Consider the following 27,317-nt stretch of genomic DNA (forward strand, 5'->3'; position numbering starts at 1 on the left):
TCGTGCTCAGCTACACCCAGTCCCCTCTGGAGGGCCCCAAGAGCACCCCATACTCTAGTCCAGAAAGCCTTCCCCAGCCCCTCAGGACAGCACACACCCAGGAGACACAGAATCTAAAAAACAAAGTACAAACTTTATTTTGTTTCTTTATAAAGGCACGGTGGCCTCTTGGTTTTTTTCCCCCCACTTTCTTAACAAAATATAATAGCTTCTCCTTGAACACAAAGACCTCAAAATTGTAAAAAAAAAAAAAAAACAAAAAACAAGAAACAAAAAACAGAAAAGATAAACAAAACCAAAACCAAAAAGAACCAACAACAAACAAAACAAAGAGAGAGAGACAAAGACATTTTTGGGGTGGAAGATGGGAAACCTGGAGGGAGAGATGGGGCTGGGTGGTGGTGGGGAGTGGCGAATCCTCGTGCTGAGCCGAGGCCAGGAGGGGAGGGGAGAAGGGCAGCAGCAAACCCCAACCGAGAAGCATCGTAGACCCCCGGGCCCCCGGAGAGCCCCGACCCAGCCAGACCCCCAACCCATGTAAGTGCTTAAAGGAGAAAGGAAAAAAACCAAAAAGAGGAGGGAAGGAGTCAAAAACTGACCATCTAGGGCTGGCTCTGGGGAGGGCAGAATACCTTGGGGTTTTGTTTGATTTTCCCTGTTCTTAAAAACATGTTTAAATGAAAAAATGCTTTTTGGCGGAGAGAGGCCAGGCACCTGTGTCAGCTTCCCCCGGCCTCCGGGGCGAGGCCCAGCCCCAGGTGTCCCGGTGCTCCCACGCGCTCCTGCCACCCCAGCCCCCGGGACCTCAGGTCAGGTGGCTTCGCTCCAAGGTGGATTTACAGTATTGAAAAAGAGGTCATAAAAGAGACCCAAATGACGTCGTAATTTTGTAAAAATTCCTCACTCGTTCACCTGCGTTGCTCCCTGTTGCTGCCCCACCGGCCCCCTCCAGCCCCAAGAAGGGAAAGGAGGGCTGGGGGGTGGTCAGGGAAGCCCCCCGTTCCCTGCTGGCTCCTCCCGGCTCTGGTCCATGGCGTCGCTGTCCGAGGCCTCCGAATCGGAGGCAGTGTCAGAGGCGTGGGCCTCAGGGAGGCTGCGGCCCGGCTTCACGATGACCGCTCGCCGCTGCTCCTCCTCCTGCTCCCGCCTTTCCTGGGTGCCCTCGATGTGCTGGATCGCCTGGGGGGGGGGGCCAGGCTGTGATGAGGGCGGCCGGGGACACGCGCACACACACCCCCCCCTCCGCCCCAGAAAGGCCCACAAGGAAGCCTAGCAACACAGCAGCCGGCCTGCCCAGCGGTCAGAATGCCTCGGCTAAGCCGAAAAACTCCTAGGGGATCACAGTGCAGGGTCGCCTGGGAGTCACAAGTGTCCCTCATTTATATATTTCAAAGTGCCTGTTCACTTATGCAAGGTCTCTGTTATTAACTTTATTAGTCAATTTGCTGGGTTTATGTGCAACTACAGTTGCAGGGGTTGATGGGGTTTTTTTGTTTAGTTCTTTCTTTTTGTGATGCTGTTGGGTCTCCCAAGGGGGGCCATGCAAAGCTGGGCCCAGCAGAGACTTCGGGCCTGACCCACGGAGCTGATCGATCATCTCGTTTCTTCCTCCTGTGCAGGAGGCTTAACTGTCCCCCAGCCAGCCACTGCCATCGGCACCCCGCCCCGGGTCCTGGGAGATGGAGCTGAGAGGAAGCTCTGGACCAACCCAAGAGCTGGATGCAGGAACTTGACCACAGGGGGCTCAGGGAGCAAAGAGCCCTCTCAGCAAATCCCATAGAGGGAAGGAACGGGGTCTTCCAGGCCATGCTGTCCCCTGCCCATTCTCTGCCCTAAACCTTCTCCAGAGCCACCTCCCACCGCAGACACAGAAAGGGAGACGCGGGAATGGACACAAAGGGCCCGTTCCCACATGATGCCCCGTCCCCAAGCCCAGGTACCTGCACGATGGTGTCCAGGTTTTGCCGGGACGTGGAAACAGAGTTGATGACCGAGGAGGGGCCCATGGTGACAACGTTGATGTGGTGGGAGGGAGGGGGTGGTGCCGGCACGATCACTGTGGGGTGGTGGGTGGGAGCCGGAGGGGGCAGGAGCTGCAAGACAGAGGCCCTCAGTCTTTTTCCAAAGGTTCTAGGAACTGCCCCTTCCCTTTTGTCCTTCTGTCGCTCACAGAGGGATGGCCCTCGAAACCATCTGCTTCGAGAGAGCCTCTGCCAACCACCCCAGCCCTTGAACTCCTTCACTCACAGAGGGCCAGGTTGTGCTCCACCCTTCTTATTTTAAAAATGAGGGAAAGGTTGGTCCAGAGAGGGCCTTCTCAGCCATCTGAGATCCCGTGGCCCCTTCACTCTCCAGCACCAAGCAAGCACTTCAATAGCTAATAAATCCAGTGGTTGTGGGGTGCCTGGGTGGCTCAGTCGGTTAAGCATCCAACTCTTGATTTCGGCTCAGGTCATGATCTCGGGGTTGTGAGATCGAGCCCCCGCATCAGGCTCCTCACTCAGCAGGGAGTCTGCTTCAGAGTCTCTCTCCTGCTCCCTCTGCCCCTCCCCCCACTCGTGCTTGCTCTCGCTCTCTAAAATAAGTAAATAAAAAATTTATTAAAAGTAGGAGCGCCTGGGTGGCTCAGTCGTTAAGCATGTGACTTCGGCTTGGGTCATGATCCCAGGCTCCTGGGATCGAGCCGCACGTCGGGCTCCCTGCTCGGCAGGAAGCCTGCTTCTCCCTCTCCCACTCCCCCTGCTTGTGTTCCTGCTCTCGCTATTTCTCTCTCTGTCAAATAAATAAATAAAATCTTCAAAAAAAATTTTTTAAGTAAATAAATCTTAAAAAAAAAATACACTGTTTGTCAAGAGTGTGGACTCTGGATTTCGACGGCCATGCCATTGAGGATCACGAGTGGGCATGTAATGTAACCTTTCCGCGCCTCAATTTTGCCATCAGTAAAATGGGAAGAATAAGAGCTCAGGCCTCAAAGGGCGGTTACAAGGCTTCAACGTAATAACACATGCAGGACACCTGGGAGCCAGTAACCTTAGGCCCTGAGTCTGCCCCGCCGGGGCCCAGAGGCACTGATGCTGCAGGCAAAAGCCCCTCCCAGCACCTCCTGCTCACCTGGGTCCGCAGGTGCTGCTGTTCCCGCTCCAGTTTCTCCTGGTGCAGCAGCCGCACCTGCTCCTGCTGCTGCTGCAGCTGCACCTGCTGTGCGATCACCTTGAGCTTTTCCGGATACATGTGGGCCTCCAGCGAGCGCACCTGGGGGCAGGACAATAGGTTCGGGGCAGGGCTCGGACCACACCCCGGCGCCTCCCCCCACCGCGAGCAGGGCCCTCAGGACTGCTGAGGTCAGCCTCCCCAAGCTCTGTCCTTCGCCAAGAGACCATTCGCTCCTGCTGCAAACCCTAGCATGGAGCTTGTCCACCCTCGGGGTAGAGACCAAAGTCCTTAGAGCAGCCTGCCGGGCTCGCCATGACTCACCTCCTCTCCTGCCACGGCCTCCCTCATGCCGTGCTCCCTCCCACCTCCAGGCCCCTGCCCATGCTGCTCTGTGCAGAGCACCCTTCTCGCCTCTCTGCACCGTTAACTTCGAGACTTGACCTCCCAACCTCAGCTCAAGTCACTTCCACGGAGAAGCCGTAGGGCAGCCTCCCTGGTTCCCCAGTGCCCACCACTGGCACGTGGCCTTTATTACAGCTGTGTTTTTATTATTTTTTTTAAGATGTTATTTATTTATTTAAGAAAGAGCGAGAGCACATGCATGCGCAGACAAGGGGGGGAAGGGGGATGGGACAGAGGGAGAGGGACAAGCAGACTCCCCGCTGAGCAGCGAGCAAGACGTGGGGATGGATCCCAGGACCCTGGGATCGTGACCTGAGCCGAAGGCAGAGGCTTAACTGACTGAGCCCCCGAGACACCCCACAGCTGTGTTTTTACAGTGTGAGATCCTCTAATGTTCCCCCACCCCATGCAGACAGTGACCCTGAAGAAAGGGAGCCGTCTGCTTTGCTCCCGGCTGGGTCCCTCACTCTCAGGCCTGGCACAAAGCAGGTGCGCCTGTAAATAACTGCTCAACCCAGCAGCCTCACCTGCTCCTCCAGCATCATGCGCACCGAGCGCTCCTTGTCCAGTTGCTGCCTCAGCTCGATCATCTCCCGGCGCAGGTCCTCCGCCTTCTCGTCCTCCCAGATGTCTGGCGACCCGATGCCCTCGTCCTTGTCCTCTGCCCGCCGCCGCTTGGGGGATGAGCCGCTCAGCTCCTGGGGACCCCAAGGGGCCAGTGAGTGTGCTCTGACACCCCCATATTACCAACAGCACCACCACCAGGTCAGAGGACTCCCTCTCAGCCCCCCAAGGCTGTCAGGCCCAGGTGTGCCCCATTCTGCAAATCCAACAAACGGCCAAAGGCCAGAAAGGGAGCAGAATGGACTTGCTTTCCAGAAATCACCCGGTTCCTTCCAGAGCCCACCCCATGCACTTGACGGATAGGTAAACAGAGGCCCAGGCAGGAAGGGAAATGCCTGAAGTAGGCAGGTCAGTGGGGAAGATGCAGCCTGCAACCACATCAGAGTCCCAGGCCATGGTGAGCCGGGACAGGCCAAACAAGGGAAAGGGAGCCAGGAAGAGGGCAAGGCACTGAGGCAGCAGGAGGCCTCCACAGGGTGCTACCTGGATAAAGCGCTTGAGCTGTGTGTTCTGCTGCAGAAGCCTGGTCTTCTCCTGCTCCAGGGAGAAGATGTACTCTGCCGTCTGCTGGAGAATGGCTGCCTGAGGGCGGGAGGGACAAGTCAGGGACCCCAGCGGGCAGGGTCTGCCAAGGCTCACTTTCTTCTCCCCACTTGAGCCCACCACTTCCTCCAGGAAGCCTTCCGGGCCCTAGCCCACCTTGCTGAGCTTCTCTCCATCTGTGTGGGGGATTAGGGTCTTGAGGGACTGGAAGCCCGCGTTGATGCTCTGCATACGCCTCCGCTCGTTGCTGTTGGCGATCTCCCGCCGAATCCGCCGCTCCTGGTCCCGCTGAGTCTCAGGGGTCAGTGGAATGTTGGCAAGGCTGCAGGGGAGGATAAAGACATGCTCAGGCTAGGTGCCCTCCGTACCCTGCCCCGGTGGGACCCTGTCTTTACCATTCACCTCCAGAGGGCCCCTAGTATAACTTTCATCCCTCCCAGTGCAGAAGATGAGAGGCCTGTCAGATGCCTACACCCGCAGCAGATCCGGAGGGTGATGGAGTAGTATGCTCTGGGATGCCTGGGTGTCAGTAAGTGTGCAGCCCCAGGTCCCAGCCCCGGTGTCTGCCCAGCCCGTGTGGGTGGGGCTCAGAAGCCTGAACGGCTACCAAGAATCTCTGTGATTCTGACGCCCATGGTCCCAGACAATTAACTGCAGACACCTGTCCCTGGGACACCTCTGAGCTCCTGGCTATACACCTGGACCCCCTCCTTCATGACTGCAGGCTTGAGGACTGAGCGAAGAGATCCCTCCTCCCTCCCCATTGCCACAACCGTATCTCCAGCCACACACTCGTCTGCAAGGCCCCAGCCTGGCCCCAGAGACCCCATGCTAAGACTTCAAAAACGAGACAGGTACCACTCCCTCCAAGAAGGGGACATCAGACCAACCACCCCTGGAGACACTTCTCCCCCAAGCCCACGCACCCCAAGAGGGAGGCCCACCCAGTGCCAGACAAGCAAAGCTCTCAGCGTGCAGTCGAAATGGTATTGCAAATTACGTGACTGCATCTTACAGGAGCAGCAGCTAGGGGGGTGAGAGAGAAGACAGCCAGTGGAAGGGGGGAGGCTGCGGGCCCAGCGGCATCGGCAGGAGGCAAAGGCAGCAGCGGGGCCTGTGGGCCCAACGCCACTGCTCCCGAGGGCTGGGCCTGTGTGTGGCCTGGAGGAGGCATTTCCCCTCTCCCGGCCCTCTCCTGTAACTCCCCCCGCCCCTGGCCTGATGGCTTCCAGATGCTGGGCTCCCAGAAGAGGCCACCGGCCCCACCCAAAGCCACAGCCCTGGCTTCTTCCTGAGGGGCCCTCCCGGGGGTGACCTGGTCCAGGCCTGGGCCAAGAGAGCTCACACCCCTGGTTCTAGAGAAGTAGGGAAAAGGACTACGGGTAGCCTTATTCCATCGATGGGGGCCCTGGGTTCAAAGAGGTGCCCAAGCCCCCGTGCCCATCCCCAGGCAGAAAGGAGTTTGCTCAGAAACCCAGGAGAACACGTCTACAACAGCTGGAGACAGCCAAGGCCTTTCCTGGCCCCCTGGCCCAAGCCATCTGTCCTACTCCAGGCCTGCAGGACCCTGGACTTGCCCTTGCCCCTTCCTGGGCCTTCGCCTCCTCTCCTGACAGAGAGGTAGTCCATGTCAGCCTCGGCTGGGGGTCCACTGACAAGCCCTCTCCTCCACCAGCACCTCCAAGGCCTCCCCGGGCCCCCTGCCTCAGGATGCAGTTTCATCACGGCACCCAGAATGTCGATGTTCGAAAGGGGACCCACAACCCTTTCTTCACAGATAAGACTCAGGGCTCAGAGTGAGGAGGGACAGAGCTTTAGAGTCACACTACCAGTCATCTGGCCCCCCACTTCTGGGCCAGGGGCACCTCCCTTCTTCCAGTTTCCCCGCCCCTACAGTGGAGGTGATGGGATGTCTGGGCGGAACAATGGAGAGGATGCAGGCCTGAGACCTGATATGCAGGGGCTTGCCTGCCCTTTGTGGGGGGCATTAGAACCTAGTCCAGGCTCCCTGGTCTGGCTGTGTCCTCCAGACCCTCTGTGGTGGGGAGAAGAAGAAGAAGAAGAGGTGGGGTAGGTAGCCTGGCTGGCTCAGTCAGAAGAGCATATGACTCTTGATCTTGGGGTCGTGAGTTCTATACCCATGTCGGGTATAGAGCTTACTTTAAAAAAGAGGTGGAAAGAGATGTCCAAAGGAAGCCAAGCCACCAAGGTCAGACAGCCAGACCAGGGCTCAACAGGCACCTGCAGATGCCAAAGCCCAGCTCCCCCCCCACCATGGTACCCTCCACTGATGGCTCACAAAGCGGCTGCTGCTTACCAGAGTCCCGTGTATGGCCTCAGCAGGTAGTGTCCCTGCCCCTCCCAACAAACAGGCACAGAAGTAGAATGCCCTGCCCAAGTCCACCATGAAAGACAGGAGGAGCAGGGTGCAGGCAATGCAGCTCCTGCACGTCCCAGCCCCCACTACCCCAGGTCCCACCTATGCCCCCCAACCCCCAAAGAAACCAGAGTTCAGCCCCACCTCCCCCAACCAGCCTGCTCATCTGCCCATGAAAATCTCTGCCCTGGGAGACCCTCCGCTCCTCCCTTCTCCCCAGGATGCCCGGGAACTGGAGACACCAAAGGAGAGTGAAGGACCCAGGCAAGGAGCAGAGCCTGCTCATCTTGGTTCTTCCCAATGTTCCATCCGTTCTGTCCCCTTTGCCACCAAGTCCATCCACCCAGCCTCCTGGTTCAGGAACCAGCTGCTGGGGAACCTAATGCGCACTCAAGTCCCAGAAAACAGACTTCGCCCCAAAGCTGCAGTTCCTCGTGAGGGACTGCCACCAAGACCCTAATGGATAACTCACCGAAATAGCCCTGGAAGTACCAGCTGATAGTTTCTTTAATAGAATGTGGACTAACCAAGGTTTCTGATTGGTGGAATGTTGACTCATCAGGGGTTCTGATTGGCGAAAGCCGGCTAACCAGCTGTTGATTGGTGGAATCACGGCTAACCAGGAGTTCTGATTGGTGGGAGTGCTGGCCAACCAGGGGTCCTGATCGCTGACCAACCAGAGATTCCTGTAATGGATGGCTAGTCCAGCTACTGTACTAGATAGGGATAAAGGGGATTTTTTCTGCAAATGCCTGAAAGTTTCTTACACTTCTTTCTGAGCTTTGCACACATAAATGTGATTTACAGGAATGGTAAGGAATGGTAAGGCCCTCTGCCCCCTCCACATCAACTTCAGACTCGCAGGTGAGCAGTGAAGGGTCCACTGACACCCAGCGTCTGTTCCTTCTCTCCCTCCCGGACTGCCCTCCGACAGTCAGTCTCCAGGAGAAGGGCGGCCAACGGCCAAGAACAGTTTGGGTACCAGCCCTGGGTGCCGAGACTGCCACCCCAATACCAGAGTACCCCCAGACGGCCCCCTGGGAATAACACCAGCATAGCAATCAGAGCCTCTGGGGTAGGGAGCACACTCTTCAAGACAGAATCCTGACCTGTACCTGTTCTTCCTGCCCAGCCCAAAGGCAAGTAGCCCCCATCCACCTACACCCCCAGGCTCAGCTCCAGCCTCAGATTAGGCATGGAGAACTCTCATTTTTCACTGCCCAAAGTCACTCACATACATGCCACTCAACATTTCCAGTGAGAGGTAGGAAAGCCCACATGGGATTTCTCCCACACCCCAAGAGGAGGACAGGAGGGAAGAAGCGACCCTCAGCAAGGATGCCAAGGCGCTCATCCTTCTCTGTGCAGCCAAGTATTGAAGCAGCCCAGGGCCTTCACCCAGCCCTACTGCTTCTATCCATACACCTCACTCTGACCAGCCTGCCACCGCTGCCCTTGGCTCTGAATAGACCATGGCCAGGCTGTTCCCATCAGAAACACCTCTCCCCTCTCGGGCTTCCTCGGTCCTTCAGAGGGAGCTCCCTGCACTGTGTTCAAGTACAAACCAGCCCAGCCATTTACTAGCCATGGAACCCCATGCTTAAGCACTTCATCTCCCAAAGCCTGTTTACCCACCTGTAAAATGGGGGGCTACTGCCTCACTTCATAGGGTCATGGTGAAATTTAAAAGACATGGAGGAAGAGGGCGCCTGCCTGGCTCAATCAGTAGAGCATGAGACTCTTGATCTCAGAGGTCATGAGTTCAAGCCCCACATTGGGCACAGAGAGTACTTTTAAAAATAAATAAGTAAGTAAAAATGATCCTTAGGTTATAAAAGAGAGAAGGAGATGGAAGAAGAAAAAAGAGATTGAGGGCAACAGGATGCCTTGTTTTTCCAGAGTTTGTACACAGGACTCCAGGAGATCCCAAGATCTCTCTTTATTACGGGGCTGACAAGACTCTTTAGCACCAGATTTTGAGCTGTTAGGACAGGGCCAATCCTGGTTCCCAGCACAGAGTAGGTGCCACATATATACTGGATCAGGGACTCAGGACACACTCCAAAGCCCCTAACTGTCTCTACCTCCTGAGAACTGATCTCTTTGCCTCCACCAAGGACAGCAGGTAAACACTTAATAAGACCACAATGCTCCCGCTTCTAAGAGTTTGAGTGCTATTTTAACAGACACCAGGCGCTTTCCAGACACACAGCCAACCTTCACAGGTGCTCCATTTTATAGAAGTGGAGAGCAGTGAGACCACACAAGTCCAAAACCACAGAGCATGGGCATGAGCCGGGCTAGGAGGGTGATGCGGGGTGGGGGACACATCAGTTGGTGCCCACTTTGCAGTACGGCCCCCTCCAGTGGGTCTGGGAGGGGAATGAGAGAGGTAGGGAGCCCTTCTAGTCACTGAGGGATGGAACAAAGTCCCCCAGCCTCAGAAGCCATCCACACAGCCCGAAGGTCCCACCTAACCCACACACTTGATCCCACCTCAGCCCACAGCTTCTTCTGAAAATGAACAAACCCAGAGGGCCCAACTCCACACCCAGTGCACAGGCTTACACCTGTCTCACAGATAGGCAGGCTGAGCATGTCCCCAGGCCTGAGCCTGGGGCACCTGACCGCTAGAGACTGCTGGACTCCTCTAAAGCAGGGCTTGGGACAAGGACAGTGAAGCCAGAGTCCTGGGAGGCCAAGAGAGGATTCAACTAAGTCCCAGGCCTGGTGGCCAGAGGTCTCCGCTGTGCCAAGCCTGCCCAGGATCAGGCCCAAATAGTCCCGCCCAGCCCTTCTCTGAGCAACCAGCCACTAGGGGTAAGAGCAGGGCTCTGGGATCAGGGTTCAAGTCCCAGCCCCACCACTTGCCCTTCTCAAGCCTCTGTCCTCATCCCATATGGGAATCATAAGGCCGCTTAACTGAGGAAGAAGAGTGTGAAAATTCAATGAGAAAAATCTAGCAAAACGAATCCCTAAAACATATTAAGAGCTCCAGAATTTTTTTTCTTTACTTATTACAGCTAGGTCCTCCAGGTAGACCTTCTGGAAGGGCCAGCACCCCGAACTTGAGAACTGTTAAGGTAGGAGCCCTGGGGCGAGGTGAGGGTGTGTGTGTGTGTGTATACTTGAGCAGCAACCTTCTCCGAACCCGGTTTCTGCAGCCCCTGCTGTCCACCAGCCTGGGCCACACCGCCCCGGGCTCCTCCTCCCTCAATCCCCGCCCAGCCTGCCCCGGGCGGCAGAGCACGTGGCCCCAGCCCTAGGGAGCCATTTCGCTCCAGGAGTAGCATGGTTCTCAGGGGCCTTTAGGTTCCAAACCTGGGCACACAGGAGAGCCCCAGACGAGCACTGCCATGTCCCGCGGGCCGTGTTCAGTGCAGATGCCCAGGCCCTTCTCCTGGCCATCGGAGTTTCGGGCATGTGCATTTTAACAAGTGTCCAGGGGAACGGGATGCGAGTGGTGCACGCATCCATCATCCTTGATAAAGGGTGGATCTGGAGCAACCCGGGGCAAACTTGGGAAGTGGCTCCCGGGGAGGGCCGGGGACCTGGGATCACCCACCCACGCACCCACCGGGCTGCAAGATTGAACACTTTCGGTTTATGGCTAGGGGGAGGGGCGTGGGATGGGAAAGTTTGCAGCCGAGACGTGCGTGCTACAGGCAGCGGCCTCGTGAAGCCAGGGGCGGCGTCCGGTGCCCCCTCCCCCAAAAGCATCCCCACCCCGGGCCTGCCTGGCCCATCCAGCCCTCGGGAGCCGAGCTTTGTGCGGGGAAAGCGTGGCCCGGGCGCGCCTACAACTCCCACAATGCCGCACCGGCAGGGCGCGGGGAACTACAGCTCCCGAGAGGCGGCGCGCCGAGGTCCGCCTACTCCAAGAGGGCTGCAGAGTCACGTCCAGGCCTCGCTAGTAAACAGCGCCCGGGCGCGGGCGGCAAGCGTGCGACCGGCCGCCAACGTGCCGGAGTCCGCGGCGCCACACGGCCTGTAGCGCCGGCCTCTCGGGTCCCACCCATTCCCGCACCCCCACTCGAGCACGCCCCCCCATCCCCGCCGCAGCCCCGCTCCCTGCAAACACATCATCGGGCTCCCCGATCCTCCCCCCCGACCCCGCGCCCAGAGCCGCGGCGTGGCTGCATTGTAGCCGCCCGCGCCGCAGCCCCACGCGCGGCCCGGGCCCCCCCCAAGTCCCCTTGGAGGGGGTCACCCAGAGACAGCGAAGAAGGAGGGAGAGGAAGGAAGCCGCCGCGGGAGGGGGGAGGAGGAAGCGCGGGGGGGAAAGCCACCAGCACCAAGCATGGCCGGGACTGCTGCAGAACCACGTGGGTCTGTTTGCAATTTACAAACGTCGCGACTCGCCCGCCTGCAGCGGACAAAAGTGACCGGGGCCGCTTGGGGCCCCCACGTTCCGGGGGAGGAGGGTCCCCCGGCCGCGCAAGCCCGGCGCGCGGGGCTGTAGCCGCCCCGGCGGCTAAGAAAGGCGAGCGGGGTCGGCAGCGCGGGCCATGCGTGCGCACACGCGCGCCAGCCCGGGCGGGCTGGCCGGGGGCTGCAATCATGGGAAGGGGGTGGGGGGGAGGAGGAGTACACACCTACAGAGCCCTCCTATCACTTCTTTCTCTGTTTTCCTGAAATGTTGCAAAGAGGGCACCTTCTGAGTGGGTACCATGAAATACTCCATAGCGATCGGCCCCCCTCCTCTGCACGAGCCGGGTCCCGCGGTCAGCCGGAGAATGCAAGATGGAAATCCGAATCAAAGGGCAGCGCCGGACGGAGGTGCAGAAACGGCCGGTCCCAGATGCTGGCGGCGGCGGCGGCGAGGGGAGGGAGGCGGGCGGGAGGGGCGGGAGGGAGGTCTCTCCGGCCTGCCTCCCCGGGCGTGTGTATGTGTGTGTGTGTTTGCAGCTGATCAGATGTCTGTTTCAAGGCGGGAAACAGCTGGTGAAAACTCAGCACTCCCCCGGCCTCCTTCCGCGGAGTAAGGAATTGCATGTAAACAAAGGACTATTTGCAGCGCCCCCCGGGCGGCGCGAGGCCGGGGCGAGAGGGGCGCAGGCCCCCGGGGGCCGGTTGCGGCCAGGGTCTGCGGGCCTACCGCCCGGCACCAGTAGCCGGGGGCCGTGGGCCGGCTGGGGGGGGCGCGGCGTGAATGGAGCGAGCTGCGGCCGAGCTACATGCGCCACTATGGGTGATGAGGTCCATCAGCTGACAGGTTGGCAAGCGTTGCAAAAAAAAAAAAAAAAGGGCCAGCCACCGCGAGGGAGCCTAGCCCGTGCGTCCGGGGTCCGGCAGGGACTGCCTGATGCAGGGTCCCGCGCTCGGCGGCCCTCGGGGACAGAGAGCGCGCAGCTGGGCCCGACGAAGACGGCTTAAGCGGCCTGGGGTGCTGCTCGGGGCTTTTTCTTTTTCACGGTTGCAGCTGCACGGAGAGGAGCCGCTCTGGCGCGCTCCCTCCGAGCCCAGGGCCCCCTGGAAACTTGCGTCACAGCCACCTCTTCCCACATGTAACTTGGGGCCGACTTCGGAGGCCAGCCAGCCCCCTCCCTCCCTGCCTGCCCAGTTGGCCGCCCAGCCCGGGCTCTGGAGCCTGGGAATCCCGGAGCCGGGGAGGAGGAAGCAAAGGGGGGCGCGCCGGGCGCCTCAGATCCTGGGGCTGCCTTAGGAAACGGGGGGCCCGGTGGGGAGTGAAGGGTGGAGGCGGGCCAGGACGGCAGCGGCCCCGGCGGCAGGCTGCCTGCGCGGCTCGAAAGCCTGGTGGCTGCCGCCGGGTACCCCCCTATTACCCTCCCTCCCACTTTCCCCCTCCGCGGGGAGGCTGGACAGCAGGACGCGGAGGGCCAGAGGGCCGAAGCTTCTTATTCATGGCTAAGCCAGTGCGGGACCTGCTCCTCCGCCAGGGTGCGCTCTCTACTACGGGTGACGGCCCGGGGAGGGGAGGGAGGGACGCTGTGCGGCCAGCTTCCGTCCTCCTTCCCATATCCCCTCCCCTGGCTCCTGGAGGGTTGGCTCCTGGCTCAGGAAGACCACGCCTGCCTTGGAATGTCCTCCCTCCTGCCCACCGCCTTTCCCAATCCCATCCGCCTTCAAGGTTCCGCCCAAATCGCGCCTCCTAATTAAAATATTCCTACTAATAACAAGAGTTACTGTTAACTTTAGGAACTATTATTGTTACTAGATATTGCCACAACCTTGTAGATTTTTGCATGCATGTTCTCCGATCCTTAAACCAACCTGTTGGGCAGTTTCCCCAAGTACAGATCCCAGTCCCTGGAAAGCCTCACTGTGGGGACAGGAAATGTGCTCAGGAAATGATGACTTCTGGGGGGCAAATAGGATACAGGGCCACATAACTGTATACATGGAGTCAGGTCTATAGTGCCTGAGTGGATGAATGAAGGAGTGAATGAATGAGAGCCGCGAGAAGTGTGTCTTTCCCTTGCTCTTCTCTTACAGAACTGCCTTGGTGGAGCCTGGTTCCCCCTGAGCACCCTGTCATTCGGACTGGTCTCCTCATTTCTTTTTTTTTTTTTTTTTAAGATTTATTTATTTATTTGAGAGAGCGAGAATGAGAGAGAGTACATGAGAGGGGGGAGGGTCAGAGGGAGAAGCAGGCTCCTCGCTGAGCAGGGAGCCCCATGCGGGACTCGATCCCGGGACTCCAGGATCATGACCTGAGCCCAAGGCAGTCGCTTAACCAACTGAGCCACCCAGGCGCCCGGTCTCCTCATTTCTGCCAAAGGTGCCAAAACGACTCCCCGCGGTGGTTCAGCCGCCCCTCCCCCAGGGCCTGAAATACCACCGCAGCCCCCACCACCCCATCCAACTCCCTCCCAACACTTAGCCCTCTTTCCCGAAGTGACAAAAGACCCTCAAACTCCAGGCTGTCCCCGTACCCAGGATTCCCAAATTCGGTCCACTGTGCCCCCTGCAAAATCCCTTAGAGCCTCCACCCCTGATTCAGTCACCTTCCTGCCCTAGATTAGGGGGTCAGCAAACTTTTTCTGTAAAGGGCAAGTTATTTGTAATAGTTTCCCATTGCTATTGTAACAAATTAACACGAAGTTCCTGGCTTAAACCAATACAAATGTATTCTCTGGAGGTCAGAAGTCCAAAAGGGTTATATTTGACTAAAATTCTGCTGTTGGGGACATCTGGATGGCTCAGTGGGTTAAGCGTCTGCCTTCAGCTCAGGTCATGATCCCAGCGTCCTGGGATCAAGCCCCGCATCGGGCTCCCTGCTCTGCGGGGAGCCTGCCTCTCCCTCTCCCACTCCCCCTGCTTGTGTTCCCTCTCTCGCTGTCTCTCTGTCAAATAAATAAATAAAATCTTTTAAAAAAAATTTTATAAAAAATAAAATCCTGTTGACAGCAGGGCTGCGTTCCTTCTGAAAGCTCTAGGGGAGACTCCTTTCCTTACCTTTCCAGCTTCTAGAGGCTGCCCATGTTTCTTGGCTGGTGACCCCACTCTGGTGGCTCACTCCAACCTCTGCTTCTATTACCATATCTCCTCAGACTCTGACCCCCCCCCCCCACACGCTCTGCCTCTTTTATGATGACTTTGGGCCCACCCAGATAATCCAGAATAATTTCCCCATCTCAAGATCCTTGCCTTAGTTGTATCTTCAAAGCCCCTTTTGCCACATAAGCTAACTTACAAGTTCCACAGATTGGGATGTGAACACCTTGGGGGGACCATACCATTCTTAGCTCAGGGGCCATACAAAACCTGGCAGAGGTTGTCATATGTCCCAGCAGTTCCACTCCTAGGTATATACCCAAAAGAATGAAAACAGGGACTCCCAACAGGTAATTGTACACCAGTGTTCATAGCAGCATTATTCACAGTAGCCAAGAGGTGCAAACCACCCACTGTCCCTCAGCTGATGAATGGATGAGCAAAATGTGGTCTACCCATATGATGGAATATTACTTAGCCTAAAAAGGAATGAAGTGTTGGGGCGCCTGGGTGGCTCAGTCGTTAAGCGTCTGCCTTCGGCTCAGGTCATGATCCCAGGGTCCTGGGATTGAGCCCCACATCGGGCTCCCTCCTTGGTGCGAGCTTGCTTCTCCTTCTCCCACTCCTCCTGCTTGTGCTCTCTCTCTCTCTCTGTCTCTCTCTCTCTGTCTCTCTCTCTCTGTCAAATAAATAAATCTTAAAAAAAAAAAGAAGTGTTAATATATATTACAATATAGATGAACCTTGAAAACATGGTAAGTAAAATAAGCCAGGATACAAAAGATCACATATTGTATGATTCCACTGGCATGAAATACCTAGAATAGGCAAATTCATTGAGACAGTAAGTAGATCAGAAGTTACTGAGGGGGGGTGTGTGGCAGGGTGGGGGGGAAATGGGGGAGTTATTGCTTAATGAGTATGGTGTTTCTGTTTGGGGTGACGGAAAATTTTGGAAACAGTGATGGTTGCACAACATTGGGAATGCAATTAATGCCACTGAATTGTACACTTTAAACATATTTTATTTTTATTTTTTATTTTAACTAGGCTTGACACCCAGTGTGGGGCTTGAACTCATGGCCCCAAGATCAAAAGTCACATGCTCTACCAAGCCAGCCAGGCACCCCCTGAATTGTACACTTTAAAATAGTGAAAACAGGGCGCCTGGGTGGCTCAGTTGGTTGGGCGGCTGCCTTCGGCTCAGGTCATGATCCCAGAGTCCTGGGATCGAGTCCCGCATCGGGCTCCCTGCTTGGCGGGGAGTCTGCTTCGCCCTCTGACCCTCCCCCCTCTCATGTGGTTTCTCTCTCAAAAAAATAAAATAAATAAAATCTTTTAAAAAAATAATAAAGTAGTGAAAATAGCAAACTTTATGCTATGTACATTTTACCACAACAAAAGAAAAAAATGGCCAGGGGGCTGGATTTGACCCCATTGATCCTGCCAATGCCTTGCCCCTTTATTGTCTCACTTCCCTCCTTGTCCAGCTTAGAATTCACAACCCATCAATATAATCCTTCCCTTGCATGTCTAACCCCACCTGCCTTACCCCTACCCTCCCAACTAGCCGAACAGCCCAGAGAAAAGGAAATCCCACAACCTCTCTGACTGATCTTATTTTCAAATCCCACAGTGGAGCCTCCTATTGCCCTGGTCTGTTTTTCGTCCCACCTTCTCTCCTCAAGACCTTCATCATCTCCCCACCTTCTCACTCAGCTACATGACTTCAGGTCCTGTTTCTCTGAGAAAATGGGATCAACCCTGAAGAAATATCCCACACACTCCTCTTGCCGCCTCTGCCTCCCTATCTGTACCTATAATCTGCCATCTGGCCCATTTCTAGATGAATGTCCGCGCTCTGTCCGTGCGTGGACAACCCCTCCATGAGTATCATTCAAAGATGTTTCTCCTGCATCCTCACTGTGTGCCCTCTCTCGAATCATTTCCATCACCAAGAACAAGCTGTGTTCTTCCCACTTAAAAAAACAAAACAAAACAAAACACCCACACCCCTCCACCCTCTCTAGCTACCACTCTCCCCCTGCTATTCTTTACAGCAGAACTCCCTAAGTGGGTGTTTTGTTCAATCTCCTCCTCTCCTGCCCCCCCCTAACTCCATGAAAACTATTCTTGCATTACTGGTGACCTCCAAGGAGCTCTGTTTTCTGTCTTCACTGTATGTGACCTTCTTGTTCTTTTTTTGCTTGGCATCTGGGACACCCCCACAGCCGAAGTCCTTGGACCTTGTCTCTGTCTACACACACTCCCAGCTTTTTGGACAACAGAGTTCCAGAAAGGACCAGAAGCTGTATAGTGTGGTTCAGAATCCAGGTTCTACCTGAACCCCAGTTTCAGGTATTAGGGTGACCACGGACAAGTTCCTTAACCTGACTCAGCTTCCTCATCTGTAACACAGAGGCATACAGCACCTGGCTTACAGGCTGTGGCAAGAAGTCTGTGATCCACCTGGCACATCAGAGCATTAGTGATAGTTGTTACCACTGATGCCAGGTTGCCATGGGCAGCGGTGGCCAGAGGCATCTGAGCTGGCCCAGGAAGAATGACAGGGTTTGGTGGTGATGTGCAGGGGAGGGACAGAGGAGGGGCCAAGCTTTTCTCCCTTCCTGCTAAAACCTGCCACAGGTGAAAAGAACAGGTGTATTGTAAGGTACTTTGCTGTGCTTTATGGTAGATGCCTGCACATAGGGTCAGGTGGTTTGACAATCAGCCTGCAGACCACTTGCCCTTTAAACCGTATGTATGTATGGGCCTGGGCAGCGCGGGGGGGGGGGGGGGGGGGTCTCTGTAAAGACTGAGAGGAGCTAACTGCCCTGGTGGATGATCTGTGTTAGAAATGCAGACTATCGGGGCGCCTGGGTGGCTCAGTCGTTAAGCGTCTGCCTTCGGCTCAGGTCATGATCCCAGGGTCCTGGGATCGAGTCCCGCATCGGGCTCCCTGCTCTGCGGGAAGCCTGCTTCTCCCTCTCCCGCTCCCCCTGCTTGTGTTCCTGCTCTCGCTATGTCTCTCTCTGTCAAATGAATAAATAAAATCTTAAAAAAAAAAAAGAAATGCAGACTATCATCTATGGAACTGACACACAGCTGGCCCATCTGCAGCTCAGTTCTGGCTGCAGACCCTGGGCAGACACTGCTCTGGAAAGCTGGTGTGGGGAGGAGGCCAGCTTGACCTGGGGAAAAGAGCTGTGACTGCAGTGTGGCCTCAGAACATGGGCCCTCCTTCCTCTACATTGTCAAATAGGAGCCCACCCAGCTCCCTTCTTCCCCATTGCTGCCCTTCCTCCAGTCCCATCTCCAAATTCCAGGTAGGAAGAGTGAATGAGAGTTATCAACAGGCTTTACGGATAAATGAATACCAAAAAATGTGGTCTATGCATCCAATAGGTATTACTCAGCCATAAAAAGGAACAGAGTACTGGGGCCCCTGGGTGGCTCAATCATTTAAGCCTCTGACTCTTGGTTTCAGTTCACGTCGTGCTCTCAAGGTTGTGGCACCAAGCCCCGTGTTGGGCTCTGCACTGGAGGTGGAGCCTGCTTAAGATTCTCTCTCTCCCTCTCCCTCTGCCCTTCCTCCCACCTCTCTCTCCCTCTCTCTCTCTTTTTCTTTTTTAAAGATTCTATTTTATTTGATAGAGAGAGAACACAAGAAGGGAGGAGGGGCAGAGGGTGAGGGAGAAGCAGACCCCCCCACTGAGCAGGGAGCCCGATGCGGGGCTCGATCCCAGGACCCTGGGATCATGACCTGAGCTGAAGGCAGACACTTACCTGACTGAGCCACCCAGGCACCCCACCCTCTCCCTCTCTTAAAAAAAAGTTTTTTTAAAAGGAACTAAGTACCAATACATGCCACCACATGGAGGAACCCTGATAACCTGATGCTCAGTGAGAGAAGGCAGTCACAGAAGGACACAGAGTGTAGGATTCCATTAAGTGAAATATCCAGAATAGGCAAATCCACAGAGACAGGCAGTAAATGAGTGGTTGCTAGGGGCTGGGAGCAGGAGGGAATGGGGAGTGCCTGCTAATGGGTATGGGGTTTCTTTCTGGGAAGATGAAATTTTCTAAAATTGACTGTGATGATAGTTGCACAAATTGTGTGAATATACTAGAAGCCATTGAATTGTACACTGCTTTTTTTTTTTACTGAAATGTAGTTAACACACAACGTTACATTAATTTCATAAATACAACTGTAGTAAGCAGACAACTCTATATGTTACACTGTGCTCACCACTGAATTGAACACTTTAAATGGGTGAGTTGTATGGTATGTGAATTCTATCTCAATAAAGTTAACAAACAAAAGGAATGAGGTACAGATACGTATAACAACATGGATGAATCTTGACAACATCACACTGAGTGAAAGAAGCCAGAAACAAAAGACCACAGTACAGAATAGGCAAATTCATAGAGACAGAAAAGGGATGAGGTTGCCAGGGAATAAGGGGGAGTCAGGGGGAAATGGGAAGGGGGGATTTCTTCTTGGGGTGATGAAAATATTCTAAAATTGATTGTGGTAATGATTGCACAACTCTGTGAATATACTAAAAACCACCCAATCATACACTTTTTCTTATTTTTTTTAAGATTATTTATTTATTTGTCAGAGAGAGAACACAAGCAGGGGGAGCATCAGGCAGAGGGAGAAGCAGGTTCCCTGCTGAGCAGGGGGCCCCATGCAGGGCTCGATCCCAGGACCCCGGGATCATGATCTGAGCGGAAGGCAGATGCTTAACTGACTGAGCCACCCAGGTGCCCCAATAAATAAATATTTTTTAAAAATCTAAAAAAAAAAAAAAAGAGCACCCATTTATCATTACTCAGTTCAGGAGGTCAGAAGGCCAGGTAAGGCATGACTGGGTTCTCAGCTTAGGGTGTCACCAGCTGAAATCCAGGTGTGGGCTGGTACTATGATCTCATCTGGGGCTCTGATCCTCTTCCAAGCTCACTGGTTGTGGGCAGAATTCAGTTCCTCTCAGCTATGGGATTGAGGTCCCTGTTGTGTTGCTGGCTGTTGGCCAGGGACAGGGCTCAGCTCCTAGAAGCCATTCTCAGGTCCTTGCCCTGTGGCCCCCTCATCTGAGCAACAGAGGATGGCCCTCACACCGACCCCTTTCTCGCTTTGAGTCTCTAACTTCCTCTTCTACCAGAGCCAGAGAAAACTCCCTGCTTTTAAAGGGTTCGTTGATTAATCTGTCTACCTCAGGGTCAACTGAGCCATCTCACATAGGCTAATCACAGGAATTACACCATATGCACAGGTCCCACCCACGCTCAACAGGAGGGGAGGATTAGAGAACAAAAGTCACTGGGGGTCTAATGAGAATCCAGCTGCCACAGATGGGGGAACATGCAGGAGGTGCCAAGAAAGTTAAGGGATTTTCCTAAGGACATACAGAGAACTGGATAGGGATCCTAAACAGGAATCTAGGGCCCCAACCCTAATTTAAGGCTTCTTCCTCCACACAAATATGGCAGGACCTGGGGGATGTACCAGATGGTCTTTTGAGCCCCAGCATGCTCTGGTGTGTATGAGGACCCCCGCCTGCTGGTTGCAGGGCGGAGAGGGAGTACCAGCTGTTGGAACTGGGATGAGGCCCCCTAGACGCAAAATGCTCCTGCCAGGGAGAGGATCCTGACTGCTCCCAGGAAGGCAGAATAAGAGTCAGACGGCCCTCCTGGGGTTTGGAGCAAAGGCCAATATCCCCAGTGCCCAGGTCCCCTTTACTAGTCTAGACACAGAGATCTCTGGACCAACGAGGCTAGGGTCCCCCAACCACTAGGGGGCGCCTGGCACACACAATGCTTTGTGTGCAAGGCTGGCGTGAACACATTTGGGGAACCCAAGGTAGGTACCAGGCCGGGGGGGGGGGGGGGGAGGTCTGACCACCTGCCTCCTCACACCCCCAAGGCTCTGCAGATCTGGGGGGTGTCTGGCTTGTTTAGGTGCCCTAAGGCCCTGGACTCCTGATGCCTGCTTCCTTCTTCCAGCTTAATCTGATTCACTTTGCTCATAAGCAAGCCCTTGAAGGGGGGGGGGGGCGGAAGTCCACCTCTGGTATGCACCCCTGTCGCCATCTCCAGGTCCTGTTCCCGGTGTCTCCAGGCCTGACACTTCAGCCCCCTGGGGCGGGCTCCTGCCCTCACCCCTGCTCACCCTCCACCATTGTGCCCTGTCCTGGACCTGGTCAGCACCCAGCTCCTTCCATCACACTCCATGGGAAACCTTCACGTCCTTCTGCTAGGGGCTTTTCCCCCAGGGAAATGTGGGACCTGACACCCAGGCCAGGCCCTTCCCACCAGGGAGTTCCGGGGGAAGTGGGGACAGATTCTCGGGGCATCTGGTCAACATTAAAATGAGAGCAAGTCAGGGGGCGCCTGGGTGGCTCAGTCAGTTGTGTCTGACTCTTGGTTTCAGCTCAGGTCCTGATCTCGGGTTGTGGGATCAAGCTTGGGTTGTGGGATCGAGCTTCGCATTGAGCCTACGTCAAGCCCTGTTGGGCTGGGCTCTGCACTTGGTGGGGAGTCTGCTTGGGATTCTCTCTGTCCCTCTCCCTCTGCCACCACCCGCTCTCCCCCTGACCTGTACTCTCTCTCTCTCTCTCTCAAATAAGTAAATCCAAAAAAAAAAGAGAGAGAGCAAGTCAGCCCAGAAACCAAGGGGGTGTGGACAGAGAGGGCAAAGTTTGAGGAGAGGCACACAAAAATCCAGGAGTATTTGGGGTTCAGGGGGAAGGTACAAAACATAGGGCCACTGGAAGAGGACAACTAGGGATGCTGTTGAGCTCGGGGAGGGTGTCCAGTGTTTGTCTGCGACGTGGGCTCTCCTCTGAAGGAGTGGCCAGAGATGGGGGAGGGAAGGCAGGACCTCAAGTCCCATTTGAGGATAGAAAAGGCTGGGCCAGGAGTGGCCAAGTCGGGGAAGGGACAGAGGCCTGCTCTGATGGGGGAGGCTGCGGGAGTGGATCTGCCTAGGGAGGGGTGGGCTTGGAGCCCCAGAGTACCCAGATGTCTGTGTGCCTCTATGGCCTGCGCCCCCAGACGAGCTGCTGCTCTGGCGGCTTTACCGCCGTTCTGTTTGGTCCTCATTATGGCACCTCAAGTCCTGGGATGCCCTAGGGACTTGCCCAAGATCATGCCCGCCAGTCAGCGCCTGGCTCCCTTCAGGCCCCTCCCAGCCGCCTGTGCTCCTGCCCCCGGAGTGGCTCCCATGCTGGCCTCAGGACTCCAGAGCTCACCTGCTACCAGATGAGGCCAGGTGCAAGAGAGGAGCCGGCCTGGGTTGGGGCGCGGAGAGGAAAAAACATGGTCTGCGTGAAATGACAAGGTCAAGTACGCAGTGAGATAGAACCCACACATTCTGTGGTCACTGCCCAGATAGCCAAAGGAAGAAACAACTCCTGGGGGTCAGGAAAGGCTGTGGATTCGAGTTTGAGCAGACAAGGAGGAAGAAGAGAGAAGCACCCCAGAGGGGATCCAGGCTGGAGCAAAGGGGGCTGGTTTCAGGTGGGCTTTCTCCTCCCTCTGCAGCTCCAGACCTTGAGCCCCTGCTGTTCATTTCCGGCCACGCTGCTGCCAGCACCAGCACACGAGGGGTTAACTTCTGTCTGGTGCAGTGGCCTCAGCAGCCTCAGCGGCCTCAGCAGCAGCACGGGGTGGTGCCAGTAACTCAGAAGCTGCAACGTGAGAAGCAGGAGGAGAGGGGCAGGGCTGGGAAAGGCTGAGTCTCCGCAGCAGTAAGAGAGGGTTTCCCTGGCAGGACCCTGAGGCTCCACTCCTGCGGCCAGACCACATCCCCTCAGGATGGTGGCCCTTCCTGCCTCGTGCCGGGGGCTACGGCACCCACGCAGGGTGGTCCACAGTCACAGCCAGTATCCAGGCCCGTGGGCCAGGAGGCAGCAGGTCTGTGCTGCAGATCTGGGGAAGGGGCAGAGGGCTGTACCTAGGCAACCAGCAGAGAATGCACTGGGCCCCGCCCAGCTTTGCCAGAGCACCAGGTGGGGAGCTGGGCAGAGGGCAGACCCAGGAGAATGGGAAGGTTCCTTGGGGTCCCGACCTCAGAGGCCTGGCCTTGACATCCCCCTCCTTGAACAGAACTGAGTCATAGAAGCCTCCCACAGCTCCAGGGCAAGGAGACACACAAAGCTCCCTGCCCTATCCCTGGGCTGGCTGCCTGCCTGCCTCTGCAGTGAGGTCCAACCAGAGACGGGTCACTTCCCAAGTGTGTGTGAGGTGCTGGGTACTGAGTACTTCATCTCCCTTCTCTTGGTCAGTCCTCATCCACCGTATCACTGGATTCACGGGAAGTAGTGTTATGACCACCACTACCAATGAGCAGAGGCTCAGAGAAGTTAAGAAACTTGCTTGAAGCCACACAGCCAGAGCCCCAGAGCAGACTTGACCCTGGGCTTGTCTGACAGGCACACTCAGCCACATGCCATGTGGGAAGGTGGAAAAAGCGAAGTTCACCAGCAGATGAATGTGGGTCTACGTGTCGAATCCAAGAAGGGCAGCCCTGGGACTCCCAAAAAAGCAAGGTAATATAGGCTGACATCAGCACCCAGAGGAGGCAGGGGAAATGCCTGGTCCCAGATGTGTGGATGAATCTGTGGCAGGAGGGACATCCCATAAGCCCCAGGTGCGTCCCCAGAGCAGGTGTACAGCTGCTGGACACATTACAGAGCACCTCTGGGGCTTGAGGTTTGCATGGCCCTTGTCTGGAGAGTCAGCAGCATTTACTGTGGGGCAGTACTCAGCAAGGTTCTGCTAAACTGGAATGGAAACACCTCAGTTGGCATCATGGGAGCCTGCCTGGTGACCAGGAGCCGGAGAATCCCAGGGCTTCCAGCAGCATGACCTTGACTCCTCTCTCTGAGCCTCGGTTTCCTGATCAGCCCAAGTTGGAGCATACCAGCACAAACATTCAGGGTTTCTGTGAGGATCACATGAGGTGTTTGTCAAAAAGCACTTAGATTGAAAACCTTTTTTTCTTTTAAGATTTTATTTATTTATTTAGAGAGAGCAAGCATGAGCTAGGGGAGAGGCACAGGGAGAGAGAATCCCAAGCAGACACCGCACTGAGCATGGAGCCCGATGCACGGCTCAATCTCACAACCCTGAGATCACAACCTGAACTGAAACCAAAAGGCAGACACTTAATCGACTGAGCCACCCAGGCACCCCTGAAAACCTTCTTCTTTACAAAAACTTGCACATGCACGTTCATAGCAGCATTATTCACAAAAGATAGAAACAACCCAAATGTCCATGGATGGATGAACAGATAAACAAATTCTGATCTAGCCAAAGAAACAATGGAATATTATTCAGCCAGAGAAAGGAATTAAGCATTGATACCTGCCATAGCACGGAGGAACCTCGAAGACACGATGCTCAGTGAGAGAAGCCAGACACGGAAGGCCACGATGCGTGTGATTCCATTGATATGAAACATCCAGAACAGGCAAATCCATAGAGACAGAAAGCAGGTTGATGGTTGCCAGGGGCTGGGGGAGGGAGGAATGGGTAGGGACTGCTAATGGACTCAGGGTTTCTTTTTGGCTTTTTGGTTTTTTTTTCTTTTTTAAGATTTTTATTTATTTATTTAACAGAGATAGAGAGCATAAGTAGGCAGAGCGGCAGAGGGAGAGGGAGAAGCAGGCTCTCCGCCTAGCAGGGAGCCCGATGTGGGGCTCGATCCCAGGACCCTGAGATCATGACCTGAGCTGAAGGCAGCCGCTTAACCGACTGAGCCACCCAGGCGCCCCTTGTTTTTGTTTTTAATCAATTCCATTTTTTTAGAGCAGTTAAGTTCATAGCCATATTGAGCAGGAGGTACAGAGATTTGCCACACACCGGCCACCCCCACACACGCACAGCCTCCCCGACTCTCAGCACCCTCCACATGAGCCGTGCATTTGTTGCAACTGGTGAACCTGCAGGGGGTTCCTTCTGGAATTAGAAGGTGGCGATGGATGCACCACTCTGTGAAAGTACTAAAACCCACATTGGGTTGTACGCTTTAAAAGGGTGAATTTTATGGCATGTGAATTATATCTCAATTTTTATTTATTTTATTTATTTAAGTAGGCTCCACACCCAGCGTGGAGGCCAATGCAGGGCCTAAACTCACAACCCTGAGATTGAGACCCGAGCTGAGATCAAGAGTGGGACGCTTAACCCACTGAGCCACCCAGGCACCCCTATATCTCAATTTTTAAAAAGCACTTGGAAAGAGCTCAGAAAATGCAGCTCTCATTACTATGTCCTTCAACTTCAGAGCGTCTGTCACCCGATGAAAGAGATGAACATATTTTTAAATGCTCGACATCCAGAAGAGAACCGGGCAGAGTGGTCCTGGAAGCCTGGGACAAGTGACACAGAGTCTGGCTAATGGCACATAGGATACACACGAGTGACCTACAGCAGGAACCCCCGACTGCCAAGTCAGCTCTGCACAGAACTACTGAACACAAGGCCGTGGGGAGAATAATCTGGGGGCAGGAGGCTGGCAGGAAAGGCTTCTCTAAGGTGCAGCGAATGGGCCAGAGTTGGAGGACTTGAGTGGTTTAGTGGGGACGAGGGCACACGTGGACCTATGGAGGCTCAGACGTGTGCCACTGAGCAGGGCTGGTAGGGGTGGAGGGTGCTGAGCCCAAGGGGTGGCACTGCCATCCTAGCACTCTGCGTGCCCCAAGCAGGTTATGGGAGGTGCTTTGCTTCGGTTCACAAATTGGTACAAAAAGCTTGCAGTAGGCCTGCCCTGTGCCCTCTCAGAGGCTCCAGAATTCCAGGTTCCAGGTGAGAGAGAATATATGAGATCAGCAAGTCTGGTCCAGGGCAGGGCTTCCCCATACCCACTGTCGAATGACCAGACACACTGATAATGTGGCACTGGAGGGACAGAGGCAGCTACTCCTCAGAGCCTGGGCCCTTCCTCCAGCCCCAGGTGGAGCTGAGGGCCCACGGAGGGACTCCAGAGGCAGGCCTGAGCCTGCAGACCCACCGGTGAGGCCCACGAGCTTCTCCTTCCACCCATCTCCTGTCCCTCCTGCCTTCCCCCTGTCCTGTGTAGTCCGCAACCCTGTCCAAGAGAAGCCAAATAGTACAAATACCTTGGAGAAGGGAATGGGGCCAGGCCTGCTGTGAGCACACACACGATGCACACACGCACACGTGCACATGCACGATGTGCACACATGCACGCACGCACAAATGCACGGCCCTTTCAGACCACACAGATCAGAGAGAATCACCTAGAACCTACATATAGGGAAGAGAAAGAGAACTAGTTAGCATCTTGTCTCCTCTGGGCCAGGAAAGTCCCAAGGGATTTGCAGGCACTGTCTCCTTCAATCCTTAAAAGAATCCTCTGAGATTTCAAAGATGAAGAAAATGAGCTTCTGAGAGCTTAAGGAACTTAGCCAGTGGGACACCCAGTAGGTAAAAGCCATAAAGCTGAGCACAGTGCCCCAGAAGCCGGTCCTGCGGAGGCAGCTGAGCAGAGTGCGGGTGTGTGCCATTTCTGCCCACGACCAGGCATTGGCTCCTTTGGGGGACTCCTCACTCCCACTTTCTCCATGTGGTTCTAGGGGTGTTGGCCCTGTACTGGGGCAAGCTCCTGAGCCAGGCTTGTCCAATCAGCATCTGAGATGAGCTGGGATCTGAGAAGCCAAGGGGCTTGCTGGAGCCCCAGGGGGAGGCAAGCTGGGAGTTCTCAGGCTTCCGGAAGCACTGATGGGGAAAGTAGAGCAACACAGCGGACATTGGGCCAGGAGAGGGAAGCCAGTGTCCCGGTGCCATTGCTGAGCACGGAACCAGCTAGGCCCTTGGCCCATGAGTTACAGAAACTGTTGAGTAAGTGGTCTTTGAACCCAGGTCTGACTGCAAAGCTCTGCTTCCCTGCCCCTGGCTGTTCCCATAGAGGATCTGCTCCTTTCAGGGCTGCATCTCACCTCTCCCAGAATCCTGGGGTGGGGCAGTGTTGGACGCTCTGGGCCTCCTGCTAAAGCAGCTCCATCGCTCAGTCTGACCTTCAAAGTTGGCATCTGCTTGCAGGAATCTGTCTCTCTCCTCCTGGAATTCAGCCTCCAGATGTCAGATCCAAGGCGGCAGCAGTGGCTGCAGAGGGCTCCCCGGAGTGAATCAGCTGCATTCCAAAGGTGCAAACACAGACGCCACAGCCTCGGCAGCCTGGGGCTGCAGACTTCCTCCCCAGGCCCGCCCGGCCCCCACTCCCGCTCCCCTCCCCTTTTTTGCCTCTTCCCAGCCAGACCGGGCGTTGGGCTTCCTTTCCAGAGACATTCTCCTGGAACTGCAACAGAGAGAAAAAGAAAGCCACTGGGGCCGGGAGACACCCTGATCTGCTGTGCTGACTCTCTCTACCCCACCGCAGCGAGCACGGACCCCAGCCCAGACCTCACCCCTCCACTGTTAGCAGCATATCCCGGTTCATCTGTTCAGCAGGTATCTGAGCACCTACTATGGGACCACAAACAAGATGCGAACGAGCCCCTGCCGTCATGGAACTCAGCCCAGAGTCGACAAAATTGGGTCTGAGGACAAAAAAACAATCCCGAGGGTGGGAAGAGCCATAAAGGAAAGAAAGGGCTGAGACAGTCGACCAGTGACAGAGCGGGGCCAGTGACAGAGCGGGACGGGTATTGGGGTGGGGGCCTCTCTCAGGGAGGACTCCTAAGCTGAGCCTGAAATCTCCTCTACAGAGCACGTCTCC

At 55.5% G+C, this 27,317-nt stretch overlaps 1 protein-coding gene across 1 annotated transcript; it reads right to left on the reverse strand.

Moving 5' to 3' along the window:
* Window positions 1–299: 299 nt before the first annotated feature.
* Window positions 300–11,839, reverse strand: TFAP4 (transcription factor AP-4). The gene is made up of 7 exons (XM_021698237.1): window positions 11,698–11,839; window positions 4,882–5,047; window positions 4,666–4,764; window positions 4,086–4,256; window positions 3,115–3,255; window positions 1,941–2,093; window positions 300–1,179 (listed from the first exon to the last, which is right to left on the reverse strand). The coding sequence occupies exons 1-7, from the start codon at window positions 11,784–11,786 to the stop codon at window positions 985–987; spliced, it is 1,014 nt and encodes a 337-aa protein (XP_021553912.1). The 5' UTR covers window positions 11,787–11,839; the 3' UTR covers window positions 300–984.
* Window positions 11,840–27,317: the final 15,478 nt, after the last annotated feature.

The sequence above is a fragment of the Neomonachus schauinslandi genome, chromosome 5 (assembly GCF_002201575.2).
Source record: "Neomonachus schauinslandi chromosome 5, ASM220157v2, whole genome shotgun sequence".
NCBI lineage: Eukaryota > Metazoa > Chordata > Mammalia > Carnivora > Phocidae > Neomonachus > Neomonachus schauinslandi.